Below are 18,654 nucleotides of genomic sequence, written 5' to 3'. Positions count from 1 at the left end.
AATCTCGATACACTTGAGTCAATCCAAACCTCAATTTCTATGCAAACCGTCTTATTGCAGTGAAATTATGGAACCCCGAAATGGAATATGGTTTAGACTGAACACAATCACAATAAATCGAGTAAAAATTAAAAACCTAGATGGTCGGTTTTTCACACGCGATCCATCAACAGCAAAACCTCATCGGGGGTTGTTGTCTTCGATCCATCAACAATAGTGGGCATGGGAAGCATTTGGAGGATTCTGCTTCAATAGGAGGGGTTGCAGTCGACGTCTCTGGCAGGCCCGTCGTGGCTTCCTTTCTCATCGTCGGTAGTGAAGGAGTAAGGGATGTTTGGGTAATGTTCCTCGACCAATCGCCACGGAGGAAGGGGTAACTCCGGTGCTCCACTTGAATGCTTCCCTTCTTGTTGTAGGTTGTGGATTTGAGAAGTAGCAATAACGATCAAAGGGGGTGTTTGGCTGAGAACGCTGAGCAGATTAGGAAGAGGAGGAGTATTGTCATGGTGGCGATTGGTGGTCTCCTAGTTCCACCGGTTTCCTCCTATGCCAGAGATACATAACCGATGAAGGGAGTTAGAGAGAAAGAGAGAGAACGTATGGGTGGGTGGGGGATAATATATTTCTTTTCTTTTTATTTTTAAGACAAAATGGTATTAGAATAATTGTAAAAAATTAAAAAAAAAAAATTAAAAAGGTATAATCGTCTTTTCAAATTTTTTTTGGACTAAAAACCCAGAAAAACATTAATTTTGGATCTTCTATGCAAGTTGAAAACATTTTGGACCCCATCCAAAGATTTCTGCAAACCACAAGGACTAAATTTGCAGTTTTGTCTTAAAAAAGTTTGTTTTTTGTTTTGTTTTTTGTTTTTTTGTTTTTGTTTTTTTTTTTTTTTACGATTTTAGTACCATTATCTTTCTTGAATCAATTAGAGTGCATCCTAGTTTAACCGATAAGAAACAGTTATGAAATCTCAATTTTTGTCATGGTTAGTCGAAGAATAGTTCCTCAGAGGTGTGTGGATGAAAAACAGATCCGTAGATGACCTTTTTGTGGATCCACAAAAGCCTCTACGGAATTGCGCTTTTTTTTAAAAAAAATTGTTTTTTTTTACGATTTTTTTTTTTATCTTTTTCCCGTGCTACCTCTTTTTCTCATTGTTGTTCAGATTCCTCAAAGCTATAAGACTTACACATGAAGTATCTCTGCGGAAGTCATGATCAATTTATAAATCTTAGTTTTTCATGGTCAAATTCTCATACACGATTTGACCATTTCATGAATTTTCTCATAAAAATTTGTTTGTATCTAAAGTAAGAAAAAAGAAAAATAAATAACATAACATAACAATATGAATTTAAGGAGAAGCATGAAAGGAAATTCCCAATAGATTGACATGGATCATGGATATGGATAGATAATATCACCTATAAAAAGAAAAATAGAAATACAATCAATATGACTTGACGACGTTTGCTTCGTAAAAAATTAGCTTGGAATCTGAGAGTTTGATATTTTTTATTATTATATTTGATATTTTTTATTATATCCAAAATAATGTTTTTGTTATAATTTTATAATTTTTTTTCACCATAAGCGGTCTTCGACCAAATTAATAGAATATATAAGTCATCGTATTTATATTATTTATATGCATAATATAACATTTATTTTTATATATTCTTAAAAAGATGTTTAACTTTTAGTAATAGAAAAGAAGGTAGTATTCGAAATGTTTTGAAACAATGAATACGTCCCTTGGGTGAATGAAAGGTCATTTGTCTCTTTCTCCATACAACAAAAACGTGCATTCAATTTATCAGAGAAAAAAATATTCGGAAATCACACAGTATTTTACACAATACATATAATAGTCATATAATATAATATAATACTAAAATTCAACCATATTCTTTTGTGATCATGAATAGTACGTGTCCTATATATTAGTATAAGATATTGAATGATAATAAGAAGACAACATATCATAATAACGTCGAAAAGTATTTTGGATCTTCATATAGAAAATAAATTTTAAGATTTGTTATCATTTTCTTACCACACTGTGACTAACACTGAGTTTCCTATTCGGGAAAAACGAATCAATTATATCAATGATTTGTTATCATTTTCAACCCATCGATTAATAAATTTATTCTACCTATATGATCACTAAATGAAATGTCATTCTGAAAGTTCCAAATAATCCACCATAACATCGTTACTATAGCTTCCATCCTCATACGTTTCATCGAAAAAAACATGAATCAAATCAATCCATTGAATCACATCTTCCAACACTGTAAATGAAATTAAAAAAAGAAAGAAACATAAAAAAAAAAATAAACTAAAGAATGATTCGTTATGATTTCATTTTCAAATCAGGTTTGATTGGCTATTTTTCCAAGTAAATGGTCTAGATTTGCTTAATAATTTAAATTGTTAATAATATCTATAAATATAATTCTTTTCACACGATACAATTTTCCATGATGTACAAGTGTATAAACTAATAAAAGTCATTTGGGGGTGTTTTGGTCTTCTGGTTTGGTGTTTGTCCAAAGGATTCAAAATTTGGAGGTTGGGAATTAAATTCAATCCATCATTTTCATGAAAATTTGATTTATTTGTAAAGGATTTGGGACACATACACATCTTAAATGACAAAATTGTTCTTTCTTACTTTTATTTTTAAGCATTTGCTTTATTTTCCAATTAATTTAAAAAATAAATATATCATAAATAATTGACTGTTTACAATACTTTTTAGAACTATTTTAATATAAAATTAAATTATAATGAACATAACCTAATTAACACAATTGATGTATACATTACCACTAAATCTCTTCGTTCTTTTAAGTTATGTTTGTCGCATCATATCTATTTTATTTTTCAGTTTTTAGAATTTTTTTGAAATTCTTTCAGATATACCATTTAATAATTAGACAAAATTGCAAAAATGGTCCCTGTGATATGCATTTTTTTGGGGTTTTAGTCCAAACCACGACTTTTTTGGATTGGTGGTCCTTTTGAGCTAGTTTCGTTGGGTTTTTGGTCCCTGTACTTAACTTCCGTTAAAAAGAATCCGTTAACCCCCTCATGTGCTTTCCATGTGAGGGTATTTTCGTAATTTTACTTCTAGGGACCATTTTTGCAACACTTTCTTCTACCTTTTATCTGTCATTTACAATCCCAAGCAACCGTCCACTCCCCACCTCCCTCCTCCTTCCTTCTACTCCATTAAACCTAAAGAAAAACATCGTCGGAGATGGAGAAGCACTGGTGGTTGAACCAATCGAACATCACTCGACAAACAAACGAATCAAACGCGTCGACGGTGGCATCGATATCCCAGTCGGCGATTTCCATTTCTCCAATCAAAAATCTCACGAAACTTCTAATCGATTTCGTCGTTTGACGAAGAGCAGTGGGAAAATTGTTTAACGTAAACAGATGATGACACGATAATGGCCCACTCGAGTTTAATCTTCTCTCGATCGATTTTTTTTCTCTATTATCTTCGTTTAATTTCTCTTTCAAAAAGATGATCTCTGAATCCTTGAGTTTTTTTCTGACTATCTAACTTTTTTCTAGTTATCTCATACATTTGTAAGAGATTCTTCTGTTCACGAATCTCTGCCAGTAGTATGGTGGTTTCCGGTGAACTGTCATCGAGGTGTTTCTTCAAGAACAATTGCTTTAACTTCGATAAATTTTTCAGTTCCGACACTATGATCTGATCGACCAACTGAATTCCGTCGGCGTCGTATGGAGATTGAGCGTATTGAAATTGTGAATACGCAGCTTTCACATATGATATTGTTGAAAAAACTTCCATTATGAACACATCCATAATCGCTCTCTGAAACTTATCGTCTTCTTCATCGAAGAAATTCGTTTGACAGATGTCTATGATTGGCGTTTCATGTTTGACTTTTGCAGATCGAATATCTAAAGCTTTGGCAAAAGTTCGAGCTAATTTAGTTTTGTTTAGGGTAAGAGTAGATTGGTTAACTGAATCCATGTGAAAAGAAGAAGTTGGCAATGATTATTCAGGGATTGTGATTAAGAAGAAGATTGAATATGATTACAAAAAAAGATGATGATAAAAGACTAGAACAATGATGATGATAAAGCAAAAGAACGTTATTAAATAGGAGGGAAAGCAGGGTATGCGTTAACTCTTAGATCGAGGCCTTTTGTGTGTTTATGATATTGTCTCCTTTTGCTTCAATTTGGTTCTGTAGATAAGGAACAATGTTTTTTGCAGGTTTAATGGAGCAGAAGGAAGGAGGAGGGAGGTGGGGAGTTGACGGTTGTTTGGGATTGTAAATGAAGGATAAAAGGTAGAAGAAAGCATTGCAAAAATGGTCCCTAGAAGTAAAATGACGAAAATACCCTCACATGGAAGGCACATGAGGGGGTTAACGGATTCTTTTTAACGGAAGTTAAGTTCAGGGACCAAAAACCCAACGAAACTAGCTCAAAAGGACCACCAATCCAAAAAAGTCGTGGTTTGGATTAAAACCCCAAAAAAATGCATACCACAGGGACCATTTTTGCAATTTTGTCTAATAATTATAGAAAAACTCAATCTTATACAGGTCATTTTAAATATTCCTACTTAACTTACCATTCATTTTTTTTTACCAAATAATCATTATTTTACATATTCATACTTAACTTATCAGTTAGTTTTTGTCAAATATGTATTTTCAGCTAATATCCAGATCAACAAACTAAGACCTAAGGGTGTGTATAAGAAACGTCTTTCACTTTTTGAGTGTCACGTTAGCTTTCCCTCATTCTTTTTTCCCTCACCAAAACACAGGAAATGGTCATCTTTCACTTTCATTTTTTTAAATTAAAATAATTGATTTTTAAGATTTATAATTTAAAAAACTAATATAATTTTTTAAAAATAATTAATAAACATAAAATTTAAATAAAATTAGAAACACTTCATCAACTCAAATAAAAATTACATAAAAACAAACAAGATTAAAAATAATGTCTCTACTTGAGTCGTTGAATCAGAGAGCGAAGATGATGACATTTTGTTTTAGTGGTTCTTTTAGAGAATATATAGAAATGGTATAAAAATAAATTTGGGTTGGTTTGGTATTTATAGGGCCAATCCAAAGCAAGTTCAGGAGGTGCCCATGAACACGGCTCATCATTCACCATGGGCCCAATTTTTTATCCTTACATAGTAGTAAATCCGTTAGGGGTCCAATTTCTTGTTTATGTTACTAATCAGCTTCTAGCCTTAACGGAAAACCAAAACACGTTTTCTTTTAAATCAAAGAAAATCAAAATTGAAAGCAGGATCATGATTAAAATCAACTTTGATACTGCCTTGTTTTTAGTCGTACGCGTGAAGATAAAACAATTTGATGATGGGCAACGATTTGATTCTTGGTAATGATCTCATAATCCTTAAGATTACAACAAAAGTTTATGCTTTCTTGGATCTTGTGTTCTCGTGTTCTTTAAAAATCGTAGTCTTCAACACCCTTCTTGTTCTTAAATTGCAGCCTTCAATCATGACCTATCCTTATGTTAAAAAATATTGTCCTCGGGCTTGAATCTCACTTCTTATGTTCAAACCACAAGACAACAATATTGTTCTAAACTTATTCTCTTTTTTCTTGATATCATATAAGTTGTAAGTAACTGAGTATGTTTTATATCTTTGATTTTTTTTCTTTTTTATACTTTTTAGATTATGTTTTCGATTTAGATTTAACAGGTTTTCAGAGTAATACATTAGGTTTATCAAGAGTCTAAGGTGGTGTTTGTTTTTTGTTTGCAGATCTTCCTGACATCTTCTGTTTGTGCGGCGCAGATCGCGCATAGATATTAGCCTTCGTAGACTGTTTGTTTTTTTGAAAACTGCAAACCTAAAAATGTATGCGCGCCCTCTTCTTGGCGCAGATGTGGACCAGTCTTCTAACATCTTCTAGCCTAAAAAAACATGTATACTTTTTTTTTTTAGTTTTTTTTTTGAATTTATATTTATTGCAACTTTATTAGTGATAAACAATTTGAAAAAAAAAGCTACAGTGCTTAAAAAATTCGACGACACAAACATGATATTTTTGACAAATTCATAAATAAAAATTTATTACAATAATGGTCGTTGAAATTATTTATATAAATATGAAAAAATAATAATATATTCTTATATTTTTTATGCCAAATTTTATAAAACATTATTTAATAAAACATCGCTAATTTCTTAGAAAAAATATTTATGACACTTTTTTAATTGATTTAACTGAAAAAAAAAATCAAAGTTTATTTCCATTCATTTATATATCAAATTCTTTGATTCCTAATTACACTGTTTAGGCATAACTTTGCGATCAAAATTGTTGGTTTTTATCTAATATATATGTTAATTTATACCATTTTTATTTTCACTTTTTATATAATAATACATAAAAGTTAATTTAGATTTGTTAATTATTTATAACAAAGTCATAAATATATTAAAAAATCACTTTGTAGTTTAAAAAATTCACTTTATTTAGATTTTAGTATATTTTAATAGCCTGCAGATGTTAAAAAAACAAACAGTATTCTTTTTTCAGACTGCAGACGTTTGGTCCACCTCTTCTGCTGCAGAGGTCTACAGATGTGGTCCGCAGACTGCAGACATTTTACCTCAGAGAAAACAAACATCACTAAGAGTTTTTGATTCCATTCTTTCTAAATAATCGGACGTATTATAGTTTTTTTTTATCCTTCATCCTTTCTGATTTTTATTTTTTTAAGAGATAAATGTTATATTTAAATCAAATTTTAACATCTCTTCTAATTTCAATATTTAAATAATTTTAGCTTTAATAGGACAGATGTATTATAAGTTTTTTTTTTTCTTTTTTTTAATCCTAATCATTTCTGATTTTTATTTTTTAACAAATAAATGTTGTATTTAAATCAAATTTTAACATCTCTTCTAATTTTGATATTTACAGAATTTTAGCTTTAATAGGACAGGCATCGAAAATCTAGTTTTATATGTTTTTACTAGGCAAACTACAAATAAGGTTACCAATTCTAGATTATATAGATTTTAAAAGGGTAATTAACAATTATGATTATCAAGTTATCACCTTTGGATTTTAAATTCCAACCATCCTAGATTTTTATTTTTCTATCTCATTCAAATTTTCACATTTTACTTTTTTGAGAATTTGATTTGATTTCTCTAAAAGCATGAAAAGAGAAAACCACAAATAAGGTGTTATGCTAACACATCTATTATAGAAAAGTTGGGTTTTAACAACGAGAATTTATAAGTAGAAACGAGTTTTTTTGGTACCATTTGGAATGAAATTTTGTACCTTTTAGAATTTTCAAGATTTAAGGCCTCGGTGTTGTGTTCGTTTCCCACATACCTTTCCCGATACACTCTGTTTGGCCTAACTAATTGAAATATAAATTTCAATTCCAAATCCCAATAAACCCACAACTGAGATTGTTGTGGTTTTCAATTTGAACCACATAGCCAAGCCATATATATTCGTTTTCAATTTTGCTTAATCAAATCAAACCAATATGCTTTTGAGAATTATCTTGAAACAAAACCAAACCAAACCATAACTTTCCAAAATCAATTTATTAGGGGACAGATGTGATCGATACGTATTTTGTGGTTCAAATATTATGTCTTAGAACCCTAATTTTAAGCATAAAGTTTACATCTATACAAAATATAGTTTGTGCACTTGATATAATGATTATGAATAAAATCTATTTACAAAACCAATTAATGAAAAAGATTAAGATGCTGATATATTAAGGGGTACACCAGGCACAGGCTCTAGTACCTTTACATCCGGTAATTCCTTTAATAAAAGACCCTGTAATTGTATTACAAAAAAATTAACCAGATTTAATTTTCACTATCATATGTATATTAATTAATTATAATATAATAAGTTGTAAAATTCAAGAACTATCAATAAATACCTTGAATGATTCTATGGTTCCCTCCGAGCTAACTAGACTTGCAAGAACACCTTTACTATCAAGATCTCCATTTTTCATTGGCACCACAAATCTGTAAATAAATAAAAACAATCATAATAATGCAATATTAATTTTCTATGGGACTAGACATTAAGGGCATTTATGTCTTTTGCGTCTTTTTGTCTAGGATAAAAAAATGCAACTTTTGTCCCATCAGTAACAGTCACAGTCTCAGTTCAATGCATGCCAAACGTTGCATAGCCTGTCTGTCGTGTCCTGTCGGTTCAAAAGACAAGATCAAGATTGAAGTTAGATTACTTGGAATGAAGCAATTTTGCAAGACAAACAGCGTCTTCTTGTCCGGAAACCAAAGTAAAACTTGGTAAAAGTTGCTTGATAACGGGTGTAATGACGATATCGGCCTTCTCCTTTCCAATAATCTCCTTGTCATAGACACAATGTGGTTCATAGTAAAGACTCAATTGCCCTTGTGGAGAAGTCACAATGTACCTATACCATATAGTATATAGATATTAACAATACATGATTCACTCTTTTTTTTTAAATAAAAAAAAATATGTACCCATTTTCAGGGCGTTGCCAAGGAGGACCGAGAACGGGCCCCGCAGTTGCCCGTATTTTAACATGGGAACCGTTGTTTGTTTCAATTTTAGAATCTTGGCCGGGTTCTAAGTATATGACCTGAAATTTATAAAATAATGTTTGTAATAAATTATTAGAATTATATAAAACGTGATGTTTTGAGAAATTAGGTAACTTACATTGGTGAAAAGAGGATCCAAGAGTGTTTTTGCATTTGGAGTGGCGATTACTTTAAGATTTGGTAATTTTTGTGAGAGTGGAATTAGTGTCTTCAAATGGCAATGGTCATCAAGGCTTTGTGTAATTAATATGCAATCGATTTCAGGAAGATCGGTAAGCTGAAATAAAGCTACAATTGGTTAGAAGATGACACTGATTTTAGAACAAAAGTTAATAGGAAAATTAATATTCCCTTTTGGCAAGATGACCAACAAATATATAAAATACTTTTTAATGATATCAAAAAAGAGGTTTATAAACCTAAATGAAAACCACCAAGAACATTGGTGTTGTTTGGTTTCTCTAGATTCTAGGAAAAAAAAGCGGGAAATGAGTTGATGAGATGGATATATTGGGTTATATAAGATTAGATAGACAAATTGAAATTTATTATAAACTTAAAAAATGACGAAGTTGTTGCTATTTTATGTGATTAATGCAGTCGTCGTTGGATGCATTTTATATTCCAAAAAATATACAATACATCATGATATCAAGTTTTATGGTAAACATAACATTATATAACCCAACATACCCATCTCATCAGCTCATTTAAAAACTAGACGTCAAAGTCAACAATAAAACCGACAATATGTATGTTATAGGGAGAAAATAGTCAAATCATCATTTAATTTTAGTTGGGATTTATTCGTAAATTATGGTAAAATAATGAGACTTTAAATGAACCGGATAAGTAATGAAACCAATAAATCGGGAAAAAATGTTCATTTTACTGGTAATTCATCTTTTTCGTAAACAAATTTTAGTTTGAGACTTTATCGTAAATTAAGGTAAAAATATTAGGACTTTTCTGGAGATTTCCCTTACAACAAAGAAAAAAAAAAGTTCACCTTAATGTTCAGAATTCAGATTAGAACATGTGTGACAAGATTCATTAAAGACTCAAACTTCTAGGTTTTCCCTAAAGGGTAATATGGACATTGAACCATCTTTTTTTTTTCGTAAGGGGTATATTTTAAAAACATATTTCAAAAGCATCCCTCATAATTGTCGTATGGCTTTCTCTTAGGCTTTGAAAGTAGCCCTTTCCAAGGTGGTTGCTCATCCCGGGTCCGTTGAAGCGTGAGTTGCTTTTTTAATTCTTCATAGGTGTACTGTTCAGGTGTTCATGCCCAAAAATATACAAGAAAGTAGGTTTGGCAACAGGAAGTCTTTACAACATCATAATATCCTGGACGTTTTAGCTACTTTGGGGACTAAAGATTGTATTGTCAAGCTAGTTAAAAACTTAATTGACAATCCAAGACTGGAGCAACAAGGCAAAAAAGAAGAGCACATTCAGGAGGAAAGAAGACTGGGCAACACCAATGTCAGACAATGTCTTCGTAAGGTTGTCGATGGACATTTTACAGCAACAGTGAAAGTTGTATGTTTTTCGGGGGTTGGTCCATTTGGAGGTGATACCACGATGGAATTGAAGGATAAACATCCATACAAACCACCGCCTTCCATGCCCAACACCATATTTTCATAACCTCCCCTTGTTGTGGATGTTGACAATGTCCTTGGGGGAATTATATCCTTCCCTAAAGATACTTTGTGTAAGAGAGACGGGTTGAGAACTCAACATATTTTAGATGCCCTTTGTGGAGAAGGTTCGGCTATAGCCAAAGACCTCCTATGTGCTATTACATCTGTAGTTAATCTATGGCTAGGGGGAAGATGCCCTTCGAGTTTGGCAGAATTTGTTGCCTCTGCTCCTCTCATGCCACTCTTAAAACTTGACAAAAGAATATGACCTATTGCAGTAGGTACTTTATGGAGACGTTTGGTTTCCAAGTTGGCTATGAAAGGTGTTGGTAAAGAAATGTCCAAGTATCTTAATGATTTTCAGCTCAAGGTTGAGGTGTCGGGTGGCGTTGAGGCCGTATTATATAGCGCCAATAGGGTGTTGAGTGAGTGTCAGGATGACGGATCTCTTTCCATGCTTACCGTGGACTTCTCTAATGCCTTTAACCTTGTCGACAGATCCGCATTACTTCATGAGGTCGGATTGAGGTGTCCTATATCCTTGTTGGTAGAATTCCAATATGGTCAAGCAACAAGGTTGTATCTAAGCAACACACATATTTGGTCCACTACTAGGGTTCAGCAAGGAGACCCCTTAGGACTACTTCTGTTTGCCCTTGTGTTGCATCTACTCTTGCATAATATTAGAGACAATTACAAGCTTCTTCTCCAAACACTTATTGGAGATTCGGAAGAGGTGGCCAAAGCGTTGGCCATTATTACGGTGATTGGCCTAAAATTGGGCCTTCAGCTGAATATCAAGAAAACCGAGCTCTTTTGGCCCTCGTATGATGGTAAGAAGCTATGTGAGGGGTATTCCCGGTTGGCATCGGGAGCCGCCTTTGGGGGTGAAACTTCTTGGGGGAGTTGTTAGTAAAGATGCTAGTTCCATCAGTAGCAGCTTAACCATAAAAAGAGTTGAAAATGCTGTGAATTTGATGCGCCTTCTTCCACAATTGTCTGACCCCTAGAATGAGAACATTCTGCTTCGGTCTTGTATGGGTATTAGGTTTGGAGGTTTGGGTTTATACTCGGCAGTAGAGGCTACCTCATATGCTTTTGTTACCTCAGGGACCCAATCTTAGGTATTGCAAGACCACATCTTACGGGATAATAGCATATATGGTATGAATTCTGATTATGATTGTGCATTGACTTCTCTTCGTAACAAGCTTCCGAATTTTGATCTTAGCAATTTTACTACTAAAAACACTGTCCCCCTAAATCCCTATATACATTGGCGAGTGCCCTTTTTCGAAAATTGTCCAAGATATGGAAGTGCATCTCGACATGACGGCTCGGCAGAAAGCGGTTTTTCAGTGCTTACGTGCACCACATGCTCAAGATTTTCTTCTAGCTATCCTTATAGATGGGTTTGACCAACATATGTCTCCTGTGGAATATCGTACTATCCTCAAATATCAACTCATGATTCCAATATTCCCAGCTGACGAGATATGTCCGGTGTGTCACAAGGCATGTTTGGACTCTTTTGGAAAGCATGCAGTTCACTGTAAAGAACTCTCGAGGTTCAAATACAGGAACGATATGATTAAGGATGTTTTGTTTGACATATTTAAGCGTGCTGGGGTTTCCGTTAAGAAAGAGACACTTGTGAATTTCTTGACTGACCCGACAGAAGGAAGGTCAATCCTCAGGCCGACTGACATTTTGATTTTTTGATTGTTCGGAGGGAAACACGCATGTATGGACCTTACAGTGGTATCCCCTCTCGTGGGCTTGAGGGCTGGGGGTTTCACGACAAGACATGCTGCTACAGACAAATTCACCAAACATGAGAAATCGTGCATGGAAAACCAACACGAGTTCATACCATTTGCATTTGATATGTTTGGTTTCCTCGCGCCAGATACAGTAGATCTTTTTAATAGAGTACAACAGATCATGCATAACAATATTATATGTCCTAGATCTATAGATGTAGTTTTTAAAAAGAATTAGTTTTACCATACAAAAAGGCTTAGCGGCGTAGCTTGTTGTCCTTTTGTCATCTCATTTGTTGTACGGTGATAATTAAGTTAATGAATTATGTTGGTTAAAATAATAATAAATAATTAAGAGTCTGTGTTTTTTTGTTATTAATCAAAGCAAGAGACCAAATTATTAATAATCATTTTAATTTATACAAATGGTCTCATATTTATTCATTGCCTCATAATATAAACTTTCTAAAGTTAATTCTAAAGATGTATCCTACAACTATGAATATTTTACATGTAAATAAACATTTAGTTGTTTATATCTAAAAAAGAAAAGATTAACAATATTTTACTTACACTAATTATTTTAATCCAACTATTACCTAAAATATCTAATTTAAAATCACAAAAGTTCAAATGTTTATGCTTGAAATATAATCTAACATACGAAATACTGGGCATTTAAATATTAGTTATTTCAGAGAATTTAAAAAAAAAAAAAAAAAAAATCTTAGTTGAACGTGAGGAATGAGTTTTTTTTTATAATTAACAAAGTCATTCCTTTGCATTGGTAAACATCCTATACTAAAGGGCTTGAGTCACTTAATACTCCTTTTGAACCCAAAAGGAAAGAAGATAAATATCACCCATTTTCATATAAAGACACTTAAAAGATTCCACCGCAACTATATAAACTTACTACCATAAACATAATAAAAAACAGCCATTAATTTGCAGAAATGATAGTAGAAACGATAGTTGAAAGCTACAACGAATGTACCTTGAAATTCTTCAAATATTTCTTGCTAGCATCATAAAGAAAAGGTATTCCGAAATCCAAATTACCCACCAATATTGGATCAACTAGAATCTTCACTCCACCCACTTCCCATAACCAGCTATTGCCCTAAATCAAAAACGTCCAACATTGTGCTAATTAAAGAACACAAATACGACTACATATCATCACTTTCAAACACTATCTGAGAATTAGAGAATTACAAAAGCGCACCTCCAAGTAAGTTAGCTGGAATGCATCAATGCCGGAAAAACTCGATTCAGCAACTTTCTCTTCGGAAACTAAAGCGGAAACAACGCTATTACTCCCTCTATCCCCAAAACAAAGAGATGAACTTAGAATTTTGACTTCTAACGTCAATTTTAGCACAATATCATGCTATAAATTATACTAGTAATAAACACTTTCCCTATTTGCAATAATACGTATGACGTAAACCAGTAGCTGACAAAACATTCAAAAAGTATTTACAAAATTCATGTAATTTAGAATTGGGATTTGGGACACACCTGCTGTTCGAGAGCTTCGGGGTGTCGGATGTGATGAACGCTGGATTTTTTCGAGTCGAGAGGAGACGGGTGTTCGAAATTAATGGTGTGAACTGTGTTGTTTTGTTTAATCTGTGGAGCAATTGGGGTAGTGGATTACATTGAACAGCCATCATAATCTTGAAGAAGAATAATTGGGTGCTGAATAAAAATTGGGGAATTTGTGTATGATCTTGTTAGATTTTACGAGGGTTTTCAAAAGTCGTAGCCTTTTTGTTAGGTAGATGTGGATTGTTGAGATCCACCACTCGAAATCGGGCGCCAATTTCTTCATGAGTTCTACCCATCCAATTGTGTGGCTCATATTATTCTTATCGTAGATCATGAGAAAATTTGATGCAACAAAACCCATTATTTACCAAGAATTTATATATTTACTCGTTTTTTTATATTTATTTCAAGGTCATTATCATATTTTGAATTTTTTTGAAGGACTTTCCTGTTTTATTTTCAATTGGGCAAAATTCAGAACCCAACTATAACACAAAGGCATCTCCAAAGACATGTTGTATATACCCTTCAAAAAGGACAATCTCACAATCCTATATATCTCATTAAAAAAGCAAAAAAAACAAACACAAAGCAAAACATCGCATAAATCTATACATAGGTCCTCAAACAAAGATATGTATATACTATTTGTTAACTTTTTCTTTAAAAAAAATAAAAAGAGCCAACAATTGTTGATAGCTCAAAAAAAAATTATGTTGTATTAAATCTTGAGTGCAAGATTTCTTTCCCATCTTTGAGGATGATAATCTATGCAAGTTGCAATCTTTCTCCCTTGAGCCAATGGCAAATCATCCTCATAAGGAATTTTTTCATGCCACACAAACTCATTCTCATGTGTATATTTTCTCACCAAATCCCTCACACACTCAATCTCTTCCTTTATAACCACCTTCCATGATTCCATTCCTCCAACAACATTGCTATTATTATTATTCCATTCCAACACCCTTTTAAGCACCCCAATTGCATTCCCTATTTCCCCTTCCCCTTTCAGACTCTGTGCCATGTATTTGTAACTTCTCAACTCATGCACCACTTTACTACATGTTATGTACTCCTGCATAATACATCAAATATCAACCTACTTTTACTTATTTGTGTATTTTATTCTATTATAATAATAATCAAAATAATCAAAAACTCATGCATACCATCAAACTTGGTGACAAATCTTTGCATTCTTTGACTGATTTCAAGAAACAATTTTTGGCTTCATCAAATAACTGTACTACACCATAGTGTAGCTTTGCCAAAAGCCCAACAGCTATTTGTTTCTCCTCAGCTTTCATTATAGTTACTATCTGTGCATTTTTTTTTCAAGGAAATAATGAATATGTTTCTTGAAACAACTAAAAAGGAAATAAGAGATGAAACATGAAACCTAACCTGAGCCTCTGCTAAGCAGATGAAGCTCATAATTGAAGAAACAGATGAAGAAGCTTCTGGTGGTGCTTCGGGTGTAAGTGCTGGTTGTAAAGATGGAAGAATTTCATGAGCCAAATAATGATAAACCCCTGCAGCTTTTCTGAACAGGGTTGTGGATTGCACTAAATCTATGATAAAAATAAGATGCAAAACAAAAGAATCATTAATAACTATACAGAGATTTCAAAAAGAAAAGATTAAGTTCTACCTGTTTTTAAAACATGGGAAGCCCATTCACGAAGCATTGCACCATAAAAGAACAAAACCATTCCAAGCTCAAACTGCAGCTTATCAATCTGAAAAAATCTTGGACCCATGAGGTTGAAGAAAGATGAAGAACTAAGAGGACTTGTCCACCTTATCTTAAGATCTGATGTCCAACGAATCACTTTTGTATGATCACCAATTACTTCAACATGTTGAATCAAGTTCTCCAATAATGGCACATAAAGTTCTAGCTTTTGAATGTCCTGGAATGTAAGAACAAAATTATCACCATTCAAAAATAAGATACATTGGGTAAGGTAAGAGAATGATAGGGTAAATATATCAACCTGTTCATACTGAGAAGTTAATCCCCCTGACATTTCCCTAGCAATGGCATTTGTAATGGAGTTGTTTTCGTTGATGGATTCAACATTCACACGCTTAGAGCTTAACTCTTTCAGTTGTTCGAGAGTGCCTGAATCTTGAGCACAGTATACATCTTCAAAAACAATCTGTTGAAGTCGAGATTAAGTTTATATTCGATAATTCATCACTAAATCGATTGTTTATATCTTACATCAATATCATAAGTTCAGAAACTACACCAATTATGGACACAACTCGCACCAATTTATACATGGATACAATTGTAGAGAACCCATACGCCAAACAATCTATAATCGGGCAAAAACTAACGATGTTTGTTCTAATTTCCTAGCGAGAACTTATAATCACAGTGTTGCATGTACGAAGATTACCTTTTTGGTTCTGAGCTTTGAAGGATCTTTGAAATGCAGCATGGCTAACTCGAATCAACTAGGATCAAGACTTCTTGTTACAAAATCCAACGAGTTAAGTTTCGTGGATGCTTCTTGGAAGTTCTTGAAAATGACAAAGGGGATTCGAACAAATTTCGAGGGTTACATGAAGTGAATTAGGGTTTGAAAAGTTCCTCACATGAAAGTGAGATGTATTTACAGTTTTTCACAATAATTGAGGGTTTTGAGTTTTGATGGCGATGTTTACCCCAAAAGTCTATCCATTAAATTTCTGTTTCTTCCCTGCTAAGATTTTGGGATTTGATGGCAATCGGATCGTAAGGATGGGTTCCCGCGAATCCAGAAACTTCCCATGCCCATGCCCATGCCCGTTTCGATTTGGGGCTGAAAAGGTCCGAACGGGCGTAAAAAGATCATGGATCTATCACTATATGGGTTTAATCAACTATATAAAATATTTATTTTATTATTATATCTCAAATTTATAAACTTTATTTTATCAACATTTATTTTATTATTATATCTAAAATTTATAAATTTATTTTATTAACATCTACTATAAAGAAACGTAAACAATGTTAAATACAAATAATAATAAAGAATTTATCTTGATAACAAGCTAATGCGGAAAACAATATTTAATACATTTTAATCCATAAATTTCATACACCAAATTAAACTTGAAGCAATTTACCAAAATTAAATTCTTTTGATGCAAGTGGTACAAATGATGATGCATGGTTAGATGATATCAGCATTGGTAGGATCGGAAGTATCATGACATCTGCGTCACATCTTCCGAAATGATCAAACAACTTGGAATTAGACAAAATTCACACACGATATGTAAAATGGGCCGATTAAGAAAACTCGATGTTTTGTCGTGACATGTGATGTTTTTCGGTCATTCGAAATCGTTTTAGGCCTCAAAACGCGTTTTTTCTGCTTTTTTTATTTGCGGAAACTTTTTATTTTGAGTTATGATTTAGATAATTGATTGTGAATCTTTTCCTAATTAACTAGAGAAGAAACCCCGCGTTGCGGGGTTAGAATCGATAAAGGAAACAATATAAAAAATTGGATTTATTAGCTTAAGATGGAAGTCATAACATAAGCCGTCGTTTCTATTTGATCTAATTATCGTGTATTTACCTGACTGGCTATACCTTTTAGCCCAAATGTATTGTATTCAAGATGTTTCACCACGATGATCATCGAGAAAATGCAGGGTGAAATTTCCAACACCTTGAAACCTAGAAGTTTGATATTGAAGATAGAAAGAGATGCATTAAGAAAGTAAAGTATTATATGTTGCCTATTATATGTACATGAAACAAATTATTGACTTGTGTGATATTTCAACTCTATAAAGTAGCAATCATCTTTTACAATAAAAATAAATAGGCTCAACGGAATAACTAACTACAACCATTAGTTTCCAAATCATACAACATCTTAGTTTGTTTTGTTATTTCCAACTTGTCATCTTCATGTACCTCTTACTGCACATGAGGAATGCAATAGATACCTAATCTTGCTTACATTCTCTCCATTTCTTATTAAACTAAGACAAAATTAACAGATAGAATGAGTAAGTCCCTCTTGTCCTTTTTTTTTGAAGAAATTGACTGATTTGGTCTTTTGCTCCTTGTCGGGCTTATCAAATTTGTCCGACCGGAACCTGAAACAGTAGATTTTGAGTTTTTCGGTTCCTAGAGGGTAGAGTATTAAGTTAAATGTGACAACCCTATATTTTTTTCCAAAAGCAGTGTAACGCTCAAAAGTCAAAAACAACGAAAACTATTTGGAATCAACTAAATTAACCTCAAAAATAAAGTGTTCAAGTATCTAAGTTGGGATGCATCAAATATTAGATACCGTGCCAAGGTTTCCAAAAACGTAAAGAACGTTCAAAACCGGGTTACATTGAATAAATTATAATCAATCGTATATTTACGACACACCGTTAAAACGTTATTTAACGTAAAAAGTGAAATTTCAATAAAATGCATTTTAGCCTTAAGGATCTGAACAAAAGTTGTAGAGTTCGTTAAACTGTAAACGTACATAAAAAGATCGCCCAAATTGGACCTCGTATGAAGAAGTTACGATTTTTCCTAAGTTTCCTAACAGTAGTAGAGGGCTAAAAACTCGAATTGAAGATCGAGTGTTTGTTAGCTATCGCCACCTAAACGAAAGTTGAAGATCTCCACAATAGGAGTAAAATGATAAAAAGACAAACGAAAACCGACGTCGAATAAAGAAACTATGGATTTTTAACGGACTTTAGCAGTCCCGGCCTATTAAAAATATATCATTAAAAATAAAGTCAAAACTAGCCGACGGAGTCTAAATGAAAGTTGTAGAGCATAATCTCACCTACGTGTGGATATAAAGAACGCGAAAAACATAGCCCGTACGCGAAAGTTACGGAATCTAGAAGATGGAAGACTGGAGTACGCCCAACGTAATCCCAGATTACGCCCAACGTACTAGACCCAGAGTCGAGTCCCATCGGCTGCAACTCTACGCTTAGCTAGACCGGAGTCGTAAGCCGTGACGCATTTTTACGCCCCGAGTAACCTAAGTACGCCCCGCGTACCGCG

The 18,654-nt window shown here is 33.2% G+C and overlaps 2 protein-coding genes and 1 pseudogene across 2 annotated transcripts; all 3 read right to left on the bottom strand.

The window, feature by feature from the left end:
- Positions 1 to 2,856: 2,856 nt before the first annotated feature.
- Positions 2,857 to 4,424, bottom strand: LOC145100015 (protein GRAVITROPIC IN THE LIGHT 1-like; annotated as a pseudogene).
- Positions 4,425 to 7,618: 3,194 nt separating this feature from the next.
- Positions 7,619 to 13,890, bottom strand: LOC145101254 (Metallo-hydrolase/oxidoreductase superfamily protein). Its single transcript, XM_079038433.1, has 8 exons — positions 13,587 to 13,890; positions 13,291 to 13,387; positions 13,060 to 13,185; positions 8,769 to 8,927; positions 8,570 to 8,688; positions 8,305 to 8,496; positions 7,987 to 8,077; positions 7,619 to 7,877 (listed from the first exon to the last, which is right to left on the bottom strand). Exons 1-8 carry the CDS (start codon positions 13,739 to 13,741, stop codon positions 7,797 to 7,799), a joined length of 1,020 nt encoding a protein of 339 aa, XP_078894559.1. The 5' UTR covers positions 13,742 to 13,890; the 3' UTR covers positions 7,619 to 7,796.
- A 266-nt stretch (positions 13,891 to 14,156) lies between these two features.
- Positions 14,157 to 16,328, bottom strand: LOC145101252 (Endosomal targeting BRO1-like domain-containing protein). The gene is made up of 6 exons (XM_079038432.1): positions 16,028 to 16,328; positions 15,617 to 15,781; positions 15,271 to 15,532; positions 15,024 to 15,190; positions 14,789 to 14,938; positions 14,157 to 14,694 (listed from the first exon to the last, which is right to left on the bottom strand). Exons 1-6 carry the CDS (start codon positions 16,067 to 16,069, stop codon positions 14,338 to 14,340), a joined length of 1,143 nt encoding a protein of 380 aa, XP_078894558.1. The 5' UTR covers positions 16,070 to 16,328; the 3' UTR covers positions 14,157 to 14,337.
- Positions 16,329 to 18,654: the final 2,326 nt, after the last annotated feature.

Source organism: Lactuca serriola, chromosome 4, assembly GCF_051521515.1.
Source record: "Lactuca serriola cultivar US96UC23 chromosome 4, Lser_US96UC23_V15, whole genome shotgun sequence".
NCBI lineage: Eukaryota > Viridiplantae > Streptophyta > Magnoliopsida > Asterales > Asteraceae > Lactuca > Lactuca serriola.
This window is presented reverse-complemented; position numbering and strand designations above follow the sequence as displayed.

Excerpts from the sequence above, each read along its gene's own strand:
- LOC145101254 (XM_079038433.1), bottom strand. The coding sequence starts at position 13,741 with ATGATGGCTGTTCAATGTAATCCACTACCCCAATTGCTCCACAGATTA. Across the intron at positions 13,388-13,586 it reads CCGAAGCTCTCGAACAGCAG|AGGGAGTAATAGCGTTGTTT; the intron begins GTGTGTCCCAAA and ends TTTTGGGGATAG. Across the intron at positions 7,878-7,986 it reads GAACCATAGAATCATTCAAG|GGTCTTTTATTAAAGGAATT; the intron begins GTATTTATTGAT and ends ATACAATTACAG.
- LOC145101252 (XM_079038432.1), bottom strand. The coding sequence starts at position 16,069 with ATGCTGCATTTCAAAGATCCTTCAAAGCTCAGAACCAAAAAG. Across the intron at positions 15,191-15,270 it reads TTCCCATGTTTTAAAAACAG|ATTTAGTGCAATCCACAACC; the intron begins GTAGAACTTAAT and ends TTTTTATCATAG. Across the intron at positions 14,695-14,788 it reads ATTTGTCACCAAGTTTGATG|GAGTACATAACATGTAGTAA; the intron begins GTATGCATGAGT and ends TGTATTATGCAG.